The sequence below is a fragment of the Pan troglodytes genome, chromosome 9, assembly GCF_028858775.2.
Source record: "Pan troglodytes isolate AG18354 chromosome 9, NHGRI_mPanTro3-v2.0_pri, whole genome shotgun sequence".
NCBI lineage: Eukaryota > Metazoa > Chordata > Mammalia > Primates > Hominidae > Pan > Pan troglodytes.
The window spans coordinates 88279942-88296807 of NC_072407.2; the positions used below are offsets into that span (position 1 = coordinate 88279942).

The 16866-nt window shown below is 35.8% G+C and overlaps 1 protein-coding gene across 10 annotated transcripts in view; it reads left to right on the plus strand.

The window, feature by feature from the left end:
• The window catches only part of EED (embryonic ectoderm development), a 35175-nt gene extending 18309 nt beyond the window's left edge, over nt 1-16866 (plus strand). For 3 of the 10 annotated variants that reach the window (XM_054662582.2, XM_016921739.4, XM_016921740.4), the window contains 7 exons: nt 1414-1505; nt 3322-3455; nt 5701-5806; nt 7334-7408; nt 15107-15265; nt 16045-16118; nt 16526-16866. In XM_054662582.2, coding sequence (XP_054518557.1) covers nt 1414-1505; nt 3322-3455; nt 5701-5806; nt 7334-7408; nt 15107-15265; nt 16045-16118; nt 16526-16652 — 767 coding nt within the window. In that variant the 3' untranslated portion in view covers nt 16653-16866. Of the gene's footprint in view, nt 1-1413; nt 1506-3321; nt 3456-5700; nt 5807-7333; nt 7409-15106; nt 15266-15898; nt 16119-16525 lie in introns of those variants that run through there. The other 7 variants (XM_009423921.4, XM_054662583.2, XM_054662585.2 and 4 more) reach the window with 4 other exon arrangements.

Sequence of the window (16866 nt, forward strand, 5' to 3'; positions counted from 1 at the left end):
CTCAGCCTCCCATGCTGCTGGAATTACAGGCATGAGCTACCACACCTGGCCTGGCTTTTTTTTTTTTTTTTTTAAAGACAGGGTTGGTCTCTGTCACCCAGGCAGTGCAGTGGCATGATCATAGCTCACTGCAGCCCAAAACTCCTAGGCTCAATTGATCCTCTTGCCTCAGTCCCCCAAGTAGCTAGAACTGCAGGTACATGCCACCACACCTGGCTAATTTATTTTCTGTAGGGATTGGGTCTCACTATGTTACCCCGGCTGGTCTTGAATTCCTGGCCTCAAGTGATCCTCCTGCCTCAATCTCAAAGTGCTGGGATTACAGGCATGAACCATCACACCCTGCCAACAGGGATAGCTCTTACTCCATTTTCCAATAACTTCTCATTTCTGTCTGAGACCTCACTGAATGAGACCAACCTCATTCTGTCTGAGACCAACATTGTTCTACCAACATTCTGATCACAACCACTTAAGTAATCCTTAAGAAGATAAAGGCTCTGCCTGCAGCTCTTGTCTTCTTTTCAGCCCTCACTGGAATTACCCTCAATGCTCCACTCACACCAATATAGGCTTTTTCTAGCCTCCTCCTCCAGATTCTTCCAGCCTCTCCTCGTTACCCAGTTCCAAAGTCATTTCCACATTTTCAGGTATTTATAGCAATAGTCCCGTTTCTGAGTACCAACATTCTGTCTGAGTCCATTTTGTGCTGCTATAACACAATACCACAGACTAGGTGACTGACTGATGGATTAATTAATTTCTTTTCTATTGCTCAGGCTTCACTAATTTTTAAATTTTTTGTTGAGACAGGGTCTTGCTATATTGCTAGGGCTAGTCTCAAACTCCTGGGCTTAAGCAGTCCTCCCATCTTGGCCTTCTGAAGTGCTGGGGTTACAAGCATGAGCCACCGTACCTGACTGGGTGATTTATAATGAACAAAAATTTATTTGGCTCCTGTTTGTGGAGACTGGGAAGTCCAAGAACATGGTGCCGGCATCTGGTGAGAGCCTTCATGCTGAATCGTTTCAGCAAAAGGGCAGGAGAGGGTGTGAGGGAGCAAGAGATTGAATTTATAGCCTCAGGCCCTTTTATAATCACTATTAATCCATTTGTGAGGATGGAGCCCCCATGACCTAAATACCTCCCATTAGGCCCCAGCTCACACCACTATTGCATTGGAGATTGAGTTTCTAGCACATGCTTTTGGGGGGACCTATTCAAACTATAGCACTTACCTAGCTAATTCTACATCTGATGTAAACATTTTAAGTTGCTATGTAATATGGATTCCATTTTTAGGCTTTACTGTGCATAACTTACATCTAGACTTTAGTAGTTTTTCTTTCACAAGATGTTGAAAGTTCACAGTAAATAAAAAACATTCGCCTAATTTTTGTATGTTTATACTAGATCATGCTTTACGATTATGGAATATCCAGACGGACACTCTGGTGGCAATATTTGGAGGCGTAGAAGGGCACAGAGATGAAGTTCTAAGTGCTGTAAGTTGGAAACTGCAGGGCAATGACTTTCAGGTTTACATAGCTGTGAACAGTCTCCATGGAACTGTTTCCTTATAAGAAAGTGTGTTTCATGTAGCCTGTCAGGCAGACATTCACTTACATTTGACATAGAAGATTTTAATCTCCAGATGAAGGAATAAAACAAGTAAAGACTATATTTATTTATTTATTTTTTAAATTACTTGCACTGTATACCAATCCCTGGAGTCTTATGAGAGCAGTATGATCTTGCTCTTTTCCTTTTAATCTTAAATCACTAAGTTAATGTTTGTTTTGCCATTTTGCAGTTATTAAAGAAAAAAATTAAACTATGTAGCCATTAAAGTGCTTTTCCATCTTTTGTTTGAAGTTGAAACATACGTTTTTTGCTATTTGGAAGTGTTTTATTGTGCTCACACTGTTTTAGGTAACTTATTTCTAGCCATTCTCTTTGGGTGGCATGGTATAATACAAGACCAGTTTAAAGATAAATACCACCTTTATATTGATGTATTGTAATCCATTGATCCATTATACAAGTGTTTTTAGTTAGGTTTCAGATTTTAACATTATTTTCGCTTATGTTCCATATTTAGCTCATTTGATTCCTGTAGTAATTTTACATCTCTTAGGTTGTTTTCCATTAAACTATGTAAAGGGGCACCATATTTTACAGCATGTAACATTTTAGTTGAAGGTACTAAAATATTCCTGTGTTGAAGTTTGGATTCCTTTGTGAGAATCATACCTTCCTTCGAATACCTTGTCAACTTGGATTTCCTAAAAGTTGCAGTAGCATTCTACATCTGGCTTTATGTGTGTAAAAGCCAAGTGAACTGTTCTTTATTAATAACTCCAAATTAGTGGTATTGTCTCGAAGGATGTCTTGTTGCTGTTGACAGTGAGGTAATTAGAAGTACCACAACTGTGAATTCAATAAACATCAAGCCTAAAGTTCTTAGGCTCTTATAAAATGGTGCTCATAATTAATTCAAAGGCTGGATTAACATATAGTATCTAGGTTAGTAAGGAAAATATACTCCTTCAATAGAACTCTCTACTGTTACTTCTTAGAATGAGAGCAGGAGACAGTATGTAGCTCTTCTGTGTAATACAGGAGTTCACTGATAGGTGGATAGGTGTGTGAGATTTTCATTACTCATGTGCCTTTTGCTAAATTAAATAGCATCTCTGGGCCTTAGTGTCTGCCTATGAAATGAGGTTGTTACAATAGATGATCTGTTACATGCCTGTTAAAAATTAGTAAACAGCAAATGAAAAAAGTTAAAATCTGTTTTTTATTAGACTTTTAAAAATTCACTTAAAAGTGAACTCTAAAACTAACTTCAAAATATTTTGACTTAGAATTATAAAGTAAAATGTCAGCTCTTTAAGGATTCATGTATTTTCACATGCACATGTCAGTTTCATTGGTTGGTTGAGGTTGGATAGGAAAAGTAATATCACTATTCAGCTCTTTGTGTCAGAATAATTATTTTAACTTAGTATTCAATTTACCTTCAAAATAAGCAAAATAAATATTTTAGTGTAATTGAATAGATAAAACTAAGTTTAAGTAATTTTTTCTTGATTTATACATTGTAAATGCTCTTATATTCCGATGTTGACAAACTAATTAAAGCTGTAAATCTTGAAAGTAGTAAACTCTGATTTATGGCCTATTTAGATGAAACCCAAAATGTAGTTTGTATTGTGATTTGAAATACAGTTTTCACTATGTTGCACATTAGGCAAAAATTGGATAAATATAATTTGAAGCTGTAATTTATATAAAACTTTTTGGTTTTACATACAGGATTATGATCTTTTGGGTGAAAAAATAATGTCCTGTGGTATGGATCATTCTCTTAAACTTTGGAGGATCAATTCAAAGAGAATGATGAATGCAATTAAGGAATCTTATGATTATAATCCAAATAAAACTAACAGGTAACAGTTGTGGTATTTGAAACAATTTGCTATGTTGTGCTATTGAATATAAGTTTTATTTTTTCCCAAAATTGCTATATAAGCCCCAACAATGAGTTTAGAAGACCTTCTTTTAACTTTAAGGGACAATTTACATACTGTAAAATTCACCCCTTTAAGAAGTCCTTTATTTGCAGTGTTTGTGGCTTAGTTTTCAAAATCCCCTTTAAATTGTGTTGTCATCTTAACTTAGTAGCACATTTTACTTATTTGTATTTTGGTATGCATATGCTTGGCCTTTTAAGTTATAAATGTAAAAGTTTTAAATCACTTAAGCTTATTATGGACTAGGGAGAGTAAAGGACACTTTAGAATAATGTTAACTTTTTTTAAATGATGCTAATTCTAATTCAAGATGGTAAACCACAGTTTTAAACAATGGAGTTCTTAGCTCTAATTCATTATAATGTTTTTCCCTAAATGATGCTCACTTGATTAAATGGAGAGAATTCAAATGCAGGAGCCTCACTTCATGGTACTATAGGTTGGGGAATTTTGCAGTTTTCTTAGTATATTTTTGAAATGTCTCAATTCTTAATGCAGTAACTGTCTTTAGAATCTTATCAGGCTGTCATTAACACTTTCACTATAAACGTTGTATGTCTGCATGTTAACTTTGTTGGCACTTTTGTTTTAGCAAAGAGCTAGAATTCATTTTCTGGTTATCAAGCCAGATTGTTAATAGATTATTAAATTTGTAAGCATCAGTAAATATTTCAATGCACTAACATTCATCAGACCTAAGTGTCCTCTAAGAATTATTAAAAGTTTTACCTTTCTCCTTTAAAACACCAGGAGCTAGTAGGACAATGTTAAATTTATATTTTTAGATTATTTTCTAGATATCTGGAATAAATACAAACTATATTTCAGAGTTTTCAAAAAATAACAGTTGTACTCGTTTTTTCTTTGAGAGAGGTTTGGCCATACAATTATAGTATGTATTTAGCTAAAAAGCAATTAATGTAATTATAGCAGAGTTAAGAATTTATATCAGATCACGAATAACATTTTAATGTTTCAACAAAATGCCCCAGAATTTGAATTGGAAGGATTGTTTTGAGTTGCTCCAATCCAAAGTGCTTTTTTACATATCTGAGGGAAAAGGTAAAAAGAGGACATATGAATTGCCTAAGACAACTAATTCATGGCATATTATACTTATACAGCTATTTCTGATTTAAAACTGAGTATATTAGGAATGTTAAGTGTACTGTTAATTAAATAACTCCAGAATTAATAGCAGCTTGTTTTGTTTCTTCTCACAAATATCTCTAATGAAAACAGTGTTGCCATTTAGTTTCCTAAATACAGAAATTATTTGGAAAAGTCCTAGGAAATTTTATTTTGTTTTATTTATTTTTTTGAGACGGAGTTTTGCTCTTGTTTCCCAGGCTGGAGTGCAGTGGTGCAATCTTGGCTCACTGCAACCTCTGCCTCCCAGGTTCAAGCGATTCTCCTGCCTCAGCCTCCCAAGTAGCTGGATTACAGGCTGCCGCCACCACGCCTGGCTAATTTTTTTTTTTTTTTTTTTTTTGTATTTTTAGTAGAGATGGGGTTTCACCATGTTGGCTAGGGTGGTCTCGAACTCCTGACCTCAGATGATCCACCTGCCTCGGCCTCCCAAAGTGCTGGGAGCCACCGCACCCGCCCCCACTTAAGAAATTTTAAATTCCTGTAAGGCATCATTTTCAGAAATTATTGCTCAAGGCAGGACTCTGGACGTATCTTTAGCAGACTTTGGAATGATGTTTAGTTGTTCCTGGAAAGATGACTATCTTTTGAAATAGTGTAGATATATTGACTTTCATAGACTATTAATGCTTAATTTTAAGGACTGAGTAGGTAGCTTAGTATATTTTCAGTGAGAAACTGATCAGGCCTTTATTATTGGTTAGGGTACCCAGAATTGAGGTGATTAATTTTGGGTTATATATAGTAAAACGCAGGAAACTACAATGTTTATAAACAAAGTATCTATCATAGGACAAAGATAAAATTGGATAATAATGGAGAAAAATAAACAAAAGTGGAATGAGACTTTAGCTTTCAATAAATAGATAAGGTGGTTGGTTATGTAGGAACACAGAGCAATTAATAGTCTTACATTTTGTTTTTCCAAGTTTTATAAATCCAAAAATGAAAAAGAGTATGATTCTACTATAATTTTTTCTTTTAACTTTTTACATTTCCATTCTTCCTTCAGGCCATTTATTTCTCAGAAAATCCATTTTCCTGATTTTTCTACCAGAGACATACATAGGAATTATGTTGATTGTGTGCGATGGTTAGGCGATTTGATACTTTCTAAGGTATGGTAACTGCAGTTAAGCTGTACTTCCATCGTGTGTGTGTGTGTGTGTGTGTGTGTGTGTGTGTGTGTATGTGTGTGCGCATGTTGGAACTTGGCAGGGAGCACTTTATGTAGTTTATTAAATTGAATGGCAGCTGGGAAGTTGCCTTTTTTAAAGTCTCATATTTTGATATATTTAGAAACTTGTTTTAAGAATAAAACATGCCATTGAATTATAATTCTTTGTGCTCCAGTAAGATGAGTATAGTTTTATAAGGTGATAGTATTCTCTGATATTCAGTATTGTTACAAGATAACCAGTAACTAAAGCCAACAGAATTGGCTTTTGTTTTTTTGTATCTCTGTGACTATTTTAGTAAAATTTTATTTATAAAAACAGGTGGCTGGAGTTGGCTTATGGGCTGTAGTTTGCCAACCCCTGCCCCTGTTGATGGATTTATACAGATGCTCCTCAACTTATGATGGGATTACATCGTGATAAACCCATCATAAATTGAAAACGCATTTAATACACATAACCTACTGAATATCAGCTTAGCCCAGCCTATCTTAAATGTGCTCAGAATTAGCCTACAGTTGGGCAAAATTATCTAACACAAAGCCTGTTTTATAATAAAGCATTGAATATCTCACATACTGCATACTGCTAGCCCAGGAAAAGATCAAAATTCAAAATTCCAAGTACTTCAAAATTGCAGCTGTTTTGTACCATTTTGGTAAAGTTGAAAAATTGTAAATCAGACCATTGTAAGTCAAGGCCATCTGGGTGTGTGTGTGTGTGTGTTTGTGTGTCTGTGTATTTTTTTGTAGCTGATAATTTAGAGAAGCTATTGGTGATGTTACATGAGCATTTAGGATTATCAAATTTGGTGAAATTGCTGTCCGGTTTCTTTTCTTGATGTGAATTTCAGGCCACTTCACATTTTCTTGGGCAGAGCCTGATTTACTTTTTTCTTGGCTTTATGTGTAAACTGTTTTTTTCTTTTTTCTTTAAACTTTTGACCTTCAAATAACTTGATTCATAGGATGTTTCAAAGATTGTGCAGAGAGGTCCCATATGATCTTTATCCAGAATCCAAAGTTTATATATTATATAACTGTAATACAATATCAAATCCAGAAAATTGACACTGGTACAATGTGTGTGTTTAGTTTTATGTCATTTTATCACGTGAATTTTGTCATTTCAAGAATGGTACAGTTTGGGACCTTTTAAGATTGTTTTTTTCCACTCAAACCCTTGAGATCCATCCAGGTTGTTGCCTGTATCAGTAGTTCTCCTTTTTTATTGCTGAGTAGTATTCCATGGTATGGATTACCATAGTTTATGTAACTATCTATGGTAGGAGGTTTTGGTCGTTTCCAGTTCTGGGCTATTGCAAATAAAGCTGCTAATCAACAGTTGTGTCCAGGTTTTTGTGTGGACTTAAGTTTTCATTTCTCTGGGTAAATGCCTAGGAGGGCAATTGCTGGGTCATGGTTAAGTTTGTTTAGTTTTTTAAGAAACTGCCAAACTATTTTCCAGAGTGGCCGTGCCATTTTACATTCCCACCAGCAATGTATGAGAGATCCAGTGTCTCCGAATCTTCGCCAGCATTTGGTATTGTCATTATTTTTTATTTTAGCTGTTCTGATAGGTGTGTAGTGATATCTCATCGTGGTCTTAATTTGCATTTCCCTGATGGCTAGTGATGTTGAACATCTTTTTCATGTGCTTATTTACCATTCGTATATCCTTTTTGGTGATGTCTTTTCATATCTTTTGCTCATTTTCTAATTGGATTGGTTTTTTGTTGTTTTTTTTTTTTTTTTTTTTTTACTGTTGAGTTTTGAGAGTTTGAATATATTCTAAATATGAATCCTGTATCAGATACATAGTTTGCAAATATTTTCTTTCAGTCTGTAGCTTGTCATTTCATCCTCTTTAATAGGGTCTTTCACAGAGCAAATGTTTGTAGTTTTTATTAAATCCAGTATATTGATTTTTTAAAATTATTTTATGGATTATGCTTTTGATGTTTTGCCTGAGAACTCCTTACCAAGCTATAGACCTTAAAGATTTTCTCCTGTGTTCTCTTGTAAAAGTTTTATACTGCTATGTTTTACATTAAATGTGTAATCCATTTTGAGTTGATTTCCTTATGAAGGTGCGAGGTTTAGGTGGAAGTCCATTTTTCTCTTATAGATACTCAGTTGTTCCATCAGCATTTGTTGGAAGACTCTTCTTCCGCCATTGAATTGCTTTTGCACCTCTCTCAGAAATTGTTTGGCTGTACTTACGTGGGGCTGTTTTTGATTTTCCTGTTCTGTTTCATCTGTATATCTGTCCCTCCACCAGTACTACATACACAGTCCTCATTATTGTAGCTCTATAATTATTCTTGGAATCTGATAGATTTTTCCCGCTTTTATTTTTTTTCATAATTGTTTTGAGCTATTCTAATTCCTTTGTCTTTCTGTGTGTAAATTTTAGAATAATCTTTTCTACATTTCTAAAAATCTTGCTGGGAGTTGTTTTGAGGAGAAGGAGTTTTTAACTGGATTTGTATTAAACCTGTATATATAATTTCAAGGAGAATTAATATTGTGCTGAGTCTTCTAATCCATGATTGTGGTATGTCTCTTCATTTATTTACAACTTCTTTGACTTTTGTCATCAGCATTTTATAGTTTTTAGCATATAAGTCCCATTTTTGCTCTGTTAGATTTATACCTAAGTATTTTTTAAGCAATTATAAACTGTTTTATATTTTTATTTTCCATTTTTATGTGTTCATAACTAATATATAGAAATATAATTGATTTTTGCATATTGATCTTGAATCTTGTGACCTAGCTAGACTACATATTCAAGGTGTGTTTTGTGATTTTCTCTGTAGACTATCATGTGATCTGCAAATAAGGACAGTTTTATTTCTTCCTTTGTGATCTATATGCCTTTTCTTTTTTTGCCTTATTGCACTGGTGAACTTTCAGTCCTGTGTTGAATAGCAGTGTTAGGAACAGATATTCTTGACTTGTCATTCAGTCTTTCACAATTAAGTATATTAGGGTTTGTTTTGTTTTGTTTTGTAGATATGCTCTATCAAGTTGGGAAAGTTGAGAACTGTTTCCTGTTCCTAAATTTTTGAGAGCTTTTTCATGAATGGTGTTTTGTCAAATGCTTTTTCTTCATCAGTTTATATGCTCATATGGTTTATCTCGTGTTGCCTATTAATATAGTAGATTATATTGATTGGTTTTTTGAATATTGATCCAGCCTTGGAACCCTGGAATACATTCCTACTTGATCATCCTGTGTAATTTTTTGTATTGCTGAGTTCTGTTTGCTAATATTTTGTTAAGGATTTTTGTGTCTGTATTCGTGAGGTATGATACTGGTCTGAACTTTTTTTTTTGGTATTGTTTTTTCTGGTTTTGGTATTAGTAATACTGACTTTATAATGAATTGGCAAATGATCTGTTTCCCATTTTCCAGGAGAGATTGTGCAAAATTAGTGTGACTTTGTTTTTGTTTTTTTTTTGAGACAGAGTCTTGCTCTGTTCTGCATGCTGGAGTGCAGTGGTGCAGTCTTAGCTCACTGCAGCCCCCACCTCCTGGGTTCAAGTGATTCTCGTGCCTCAGCCTCCTGAGTAGCTGGGATTACAGGCGTGCCCCACGCCCAGCTTGTATTCTTTAGTAGAGGTGGAGTTTCGCCATGTTGGCTAGGCTGGTCTCAAACTCCTGACCTCAAGTGATCCGCCTGCCTTGGCCTCCCAAATTGTTGGGATTACAGGCGTGAGCCACTGCCCGGCTAGTGAAACTTTTTAATGAGGTCCATTAACTTAATAGTTATAGGGCTGTTCAAATTAACTACTTCATTTTGGGTCATACTGGGTGAGCTCTAGTGGTTTGTGCTGTTTGAGGAATCGGTACATTCCATCTAAGGTAAAATCTATGTGTACAGAGCTGTTTGTAATATTCCCTCATTATCCTTTCAACATCTGCTAAGTCTATAGTGATAACCCATTTCTTTCTCTTTTTTTGAGACAGGGTCTTACTCTGGCTGTGGTGCAACTGGCTGTGGTGCTCAGTGCAGCCTCGACTTCCCAAGCAATCTGCCCACCTCTGCCTCCCGAGTAGCTGGGACTATAGGCGTGGGCCACCATGCCTGGCTAATTAAAATTTTTTTTTTTTGTAGAGATGGAGTCTTGCTTTGTTGCCAGGGCTGGTCTCATTTTAGAAATTGGCAGTTTCGTTTTTGAAATTGGCAGTTTAGGTCTTTTTTAGGGTCAGTCTTGCTAGAGGTTTGTGAATTTTATTGATCTTTTCAAAGAACTAGCTTTTTATTGTTTGTTTTCTGTTGTAAATGTTATTGATGTCTTCTCTTTTGTTTGCTGTTGGTTTATTTTTTTTTCTTTCTTTCTTTCTTTTTTTTTTTTTGAGACGGAGTCTGGCTCTATCGCCCAGGCTGGAGTGCAATGGCGCGATCTTGGCTCACTGCAAGCTCCGCCTCCTGGGTTGACGCCATTCTCCTGCCTTAGCCTCCTGAGTAGCTGGGACTACAGGAGCCCGCCACCACACCCGGCTAATTTTTTTATGTTTTTAGTAGAGATGGGGTTTCACTGTGTTAGCCAGGATGGTCTCGATCTCCTGACCTGGTGATCCACCTGCTTCGGCCTCCCGACATGCTGGAGTTACAGGCGTGAGCCACCGTGCCCGGCCACTGTTGGTTTATTTTGCTCAACTTTTATCAGTTTCTTAAGATGGTAGCTTAGATTGTTGAGTTTTTGAGAATTTGTTTTATGGCTCTATTTTAGATATATTTGATGGGAGCCTGAAAAGAATATGTACTCTGTTGAGTGGAATGTTGTATAAGTGTTTAATTGGTTGATGATGTTGTCGAATTCTTCTATATCCTTGTTCTGTGTCTACTGTTTTATCAACTATTGAGAGACAGGTGTTGAAATCTTCAGTTACAATGTGGATTTTTCTCTTTCTCCTTTCAGTTCTGTCACGTTTTGCAATTCTATTGTTCATGCATTCACATTTAGTATTGCTATGTCTTTGGAATTGTCTCTTTTTTCATTACATAATCTTTTTTCAAACTTTTAATCTATGTATATTATAATTGAGTAAGTTTCTTGTAGATGATATAGTTGGGTCATTTTTAAAATCTATTCTGCCTATGTCTTTTAATTGGTGTATTTAGACCATTTATATTTAAGCTTTATATCAGTTATTATTTTAAGTCTGCCATTTTTCTTTTTGTCTTTTTCATTTCTCTCTGAGTTTTTTCCCCCCTAACTTTCTGGGTTACATGAACAGTTTTTAGAATTCCATTTTTATTTCTCTATAGTAACTCATTAGTCTACTATATTATCAGCATTTTACAATATTTTTTTTTCTCCAGAAATAAAATCTCACTCAGTCACCCAGGCTGGAGTGCAGTGGCACAGTCTTAGCTCTCTGAAGCCTGAAACTCCTGGCCTCAAGCAATCCTCCTGATTCAGCCTCCCGAGTAGCTAGGACTAGAGGCATGCACCACTATGCTCAGCTAATTTCTTTAATGTGTGGAGGTGGGGATCTTGCTATGTTGCTCAGGCTGGTCTTAAACTCCTGGCCTCAGGTGATTCCCCTGCATTGGCCTCCCAAAGGACTGGGATTATGGGCACAAGCCATTTGAGTGAAATTTAGAATGCTTCCTTCCCTTTACATCACTTTATTCTTCTCCATTTATAATTGTCTTAAATATTTATTTGTATTTGAGAACCATATCAGTTTTTTTGTTCAACCATCAAACATAATTTAGAAAACCCAAAAGGAAAAGGAGAATATTATATTGACTCATTTTGCATTTTCTGTTGTTCTTCCTTACTGATAAATTCAAATCTTCTTAATTAATTTTCTTTCTGTTTCGAAAACTTTCTTTAACCATTCTTTTAGAGCAGGTCTGCTGTTAACAGATTCTCCTAGTTTTTCTTTATCAGAGCATGGCCTCATTTCTTCTTTATTTCTGAAGGATATATTCACTCGATATAGGATTCTGGATTCACAGTTATTTTCTTTCAACACCTGACAAATGTTTTTGCTCCCTCTTTGGCCTCCGTAATTTCCGATGAGAAATTTGCTGTCACTGGAATTGTTTGTCCCCTGTAGGTAAGATGTTCTTTCTGTCTTACTGCTTTCAGGATTGTTTTCTTTGCCTTTAGTTTTCAGATTGAGCATGAGTATATTTAGTTTGAGGTTTGAGTGCGATATGACTTGATGTGGATTTCTTTGGGTTTGTCTTGTTTGGGGTTCACTGACATTCTTGAAGAATCTGTAGTAGATTGATGTTTTGTCCCAGGTTTGGAAAGTTTTCAGCCATTACTCAAATTGTTTTTCAGCCCTGCTCTCTTCCCTCATTTTGGGACTCTGATTATATGAATGTTAGATCGTTTGTTTGGTCCCTAGGACTGTCTTTTTTCTTTTTTTTTTTGTTCAGATTGGGTAATTTCTATTGTACTGTCTTTAAATTTACTGACTCTTGACCCTCTTCTCTTTTGGTATTGAGCCCATCAATTGAGTTTTTTATTTGGGTTATAATAGTATATTTTAGTTATAAAACTTCCAGTTCATTCTAAGTATGTTTGCGTTCACTGAAGCATTTTTATATTCCTGCCTTAAATCTATGTCAGATCTGACATCCATGTTATCTCAGTGTTGGTATCTATTGATTATCTTTTTAAAGCTGATTTTTGTCTTTTTAAAAAGTTGATTTTTATGATTCTTGGTATGAAGAGTGATTTTTGATTGAAACCTGGGTATTTTGGGTATTACGAGACTCTGGACCTTATTTAGATCTTCTCTTACAGCAGGCTTTCTCTGATACCTTTTCAGCTGGGGAAGGGAGGCGCATTGTGTTGTGCCAGATTGGGGTGGAAGTCTGGGTTCCCCACTCGGTTGACCTTGTGTTGGTGCTTCATTATTGCTCAGTCGGGGTGGGAGTTAAGGCTCTCCGTAGGCCTCAGCTGATACCACCCTAGCTGGGAAGGGCCAGGATGCCTAATTACTGCCCCCCTAGTGGTCTCCATTTACACTCTGGGTAGTTGGTGGTGGCTTTACCAATGAATGGTTATGAATGTCCTAACTCTATTAGGCCTCCTCTGATACCACCCTAGCCCGAGAGGAGGCGGGTCACCCCATTGCTATAAGAGGTACAGGGAGAGTCATGGGGTAGGCACTTGGGGTGCTTAGTTACAACCTGAGCATGGGTTTTCACTGGTTCAGATGGAGGTGGGTCCACAGATTTTTCTAGGGTGTTTGGCTGGAGTAGAGCATTGTTGTCTGAAAATTTTATCTTGTTAGGCTGCTACTTTTTTTGGTTCATTGGCTAGAAAAAGCAGGTTTTTATTGTTGTTGTTGTTGTTGTTGTCTTCACTCATTAGCATTTCTGAGTTGCTGCCTTCTCTCACGTCTAGTCTGGAATACATAAGGCAAAAGAAAACCCGGGAAACTCAACGGTTATCGTTTGTGTTCCAAGGTTTCTAACTTGTTTGCCTTTTCTCTACCTTTCCAAGTCTTATGTTTGCTTTGTGTATGATACTCCGACTTTTAAGTGGACTTACAGGAGAAAATACATCTGCTACATTGTTCCACCAGCAGAAGTAAAAAGCTATTAGCTTTTTAAAATTTCTGCTCTTAGAACTTAGATCTCTGGAAAGGATTTCTAAATTTTAGGTGGTAGGCTGAACTGAAATATATTGGTGGTCTCATCTGGCTCTGCATCAGAATCACTAGGAGAATGTTAGAAAAATAGATTTCCTACACCTCACCTTCAGAAATTCTAAATCTGGCACAAGGCCCTGGGAATTGGTAGTTCTAAAAAGCTCTTAGATGATTTTGAAGTGCAGCCATCCATTAGCTCTGGCAACATCTTTTTACCTCACTTTGCTTTAGTTTTTCCATCCAGGGACTCCAGTACTTAAAAATTCTTCACCGGTGCAGTTAGTAAGAAGCACTTGAAGAGCTATTTTACAGTTCTTCTGCTTTGGCCTTTCTCTTAGAGACTCTGAATCAGTAGGGGCTGAGATGAGTCTTTCGAGAAAACTCCACAGACTATTTATCCAATTTTGCATTTAGCCAAGAGTCATCACACTGGGTGGTTTCTAAGGTCCTTTACAGTTAAAAACTTGAATAATAGATGTCATATAGCACTAGGATTTAAAAAGTCTAAATAAAAAGGGTAGAGAAGAAAAATGTGTTGTCTCCTCCCTAATCTTCAAGTGGCCATACTGTTAAATTATTTAAATGCCTGTGAACCCCACAGGGCTGCCACCTGTCACTATATTATGTAGGCTGTCCAGTAAAACTCTAGGGGCACTGTTCACTTACATGAGGATTTCTGAATCCTGGTGCTATTTAGTTTAGGCCAGATAATTCTTTTTTTTGTAGGGGGTTTCCTGTGCATTATAAGATGTTTAGTAGCATCTTTGGCCTCTACCCATTAGAGCACAGACACATTGTCAAATGTCCCTTCGTGGGCAAACCACTGACCTAGACAGTAATATGAATAGTGCCCACAGTTTTGCAATTTTTTCTCATTGTATTCTTTACCACTTACTGCTTAGGTATGTGCATACAAATTTGATTTTATAGGATAGGAAAAGTATAAGTTTGAAGCCTATTTCAATCCTATCCCCATATGAGTGTCTTGATGTTAAACAACTGCTTTACTTGCCTTCGATTGCCCTATTTATAAACTGAATTCTAAGGCTATTTATGTGAGTTCATCAACTTTCCTAAGATACCTGTTGAGTACCTACTGTGTGGCACAGATACTGGATGAAGGAATAATAGTTAATAAGGTAAAGGAAACCACCTGTGATTAGAAGCGAAATGGGAAACTGCATGGGGAAAGATGAAACTAGTGAAGTAAGCAAGAGCCAGATTAATGCCGGATTCTGAAAAGCCATGTATTCTAATTCTGTGTGTTTGTAATTGACCTGTGCTATAAAACACTTAAAGTCTCTGGGTGTCAGAGTATCTAGAGCTGAACTTGGTTTAACTTGGAAGAGAAATGTTGACTTCCAAAACGAATATTTCAGACAATGTGATGCTTTTGTATTATTGAATTCTGTTGATAATCAGATTTCTTGTCCTTAAGTATGGTCATTGACTGTAAATATAAATGAATGTACATCACTGTACTTGATAGATGGATTAACCAGGTTCTAAGAGCTGTGAATTCCAAAACAATAGAAAAGCCTTGTTTTTACTTTGTAAGATTCAGTTCCTCATTAACATTTCTTTTTCTCATTTCTCTCTCTGTTTTAGTCTTGTGAAAATGCCATTGTGTGCTGGAAACCTGGCAAGATGGAAGATGATATAGATAAAATTAAACCCAGTGAATCTAATGTGACTATTCTTGGGCGATTTGATTACAGCCAGTGTGACATTTGGTACATGAGGTTTTCTATGGATTTCTGGCAAAAGGTATCAACATACTTTTACATTTTGAAATGATCTGACTTATGAAAGACCATTGTAATTCTAGCTTTTTCTGTTGTGTCCATGTTCTTTTTCCTTTACAAATCTACCCTGATGTTTTGTATTGATTACTTTGCCCTTTGATGTCATTCATCAAATACTTTGGTGTTATTCATTCTACTTTTGTGGCTCTGCATATGATCTGCAGTGCTTACTTTAAATTAAGTTGGCAGTTAGGTATCAATGGTGGAAATTAGGTGTTTATGTTCCATAACATAAACATTATCATAACATTACTAAGACTTAATGTTTTAGTAATTAGATTGTCAGTCTACCTATGTAACTGTTTCCTAGAGAAAAATCAGGATAGAAGACAGATAAAATACTAGTTAACTAAAAATTTAAATAAATCTATTGTTAGGATTTTCTGGTAACAAATTACTTGGGTATTTATTTCTGTAAGAAAAGTTTGGAAGGCTTTCCACAGCATCTGCTGTATTTCTTGAAGGCAGAAGAAAAAGTAAGTACCATGCTAACAATGTAAATTTGTAAGGCCCTTCATAAATTTGCACAATGCCTTCTTACTTGCTCAAGACACTTGTGATGTATTAATTGCTCTTATTCATATTTACGAATCAGGAGTATAAGACCCAAAGAAATAGCCAAGAGCACAGAGGCTGGAACTGAGCTTTTTCTGAAACAAGAAAGCTGTCTGAGGATTCCTCCAATGCTTTAGAACCTGGTAATTTTATTAATTTGATGTTTTTAAAAATATGTTTATACAGATGCTTGCATTGGGCAATCAAGTTGGCAAACTTTATGTTTGGGATTTAGAAGTAGAAGATCCTCATAAAGCCAAGTAAGTATTTAGAAATTTCTGTTCAAAATTTCAGGCTTTTTCTCCACACTTGTATGCCAATGTAGAGAAGATCATTTATATTTGCAGTGCCATTCTTAAGTTATTTTTAACATTTACTGTTTTCAGAGTTAAAGTTATTCTTTTTTATTCCAATAATTTTTGTTTTTCCTAAGTACCTTGGTGACAAGTCTTTTCTTGTTTTTATACAAATTATGTAGTGCTTGTTGAACTTAAAATATATCTAAATTTTATAAAATTTGAGACTGAGCTCTTAGTGAAGTATATTCTGGTTTTAAGTGCTTTTCGTATGACTTGGAACATCTGCTTATTTTCTAATCCGCTGTTTTAGGGTGGACACTGACAACGTTATGTGTGGTCTTTAACCTGTTGTCATGTTTTTTCCCTAGATGTACAACACTGACTCATCATAAATGTGGTGCTGCTATTCGACAAACCAGTTTTAGCAGGGATAGCAGCATTCTTATAGCTGTTTGTGATGATGCCAGTATTTGGCGCTGGGATCGACTTCGATAAAATACTTTTGCCTAATCAAAATTAGAGTGTGTTTGTTGTCTGTGTAAAATAGAATTAATGTATCTTGCTAGTAAGGGCACGTAGAGCATTTAGAGTTGTCTTTCAGCATTCAATCAGGCTGAGCTGAATGTAGTGATGTTTACATTGTTTACATTCTTTGTACTGTCTTCCTGCTCAGACTCTACTGCTTTTAATAAAAATTTATTTTTGTAAA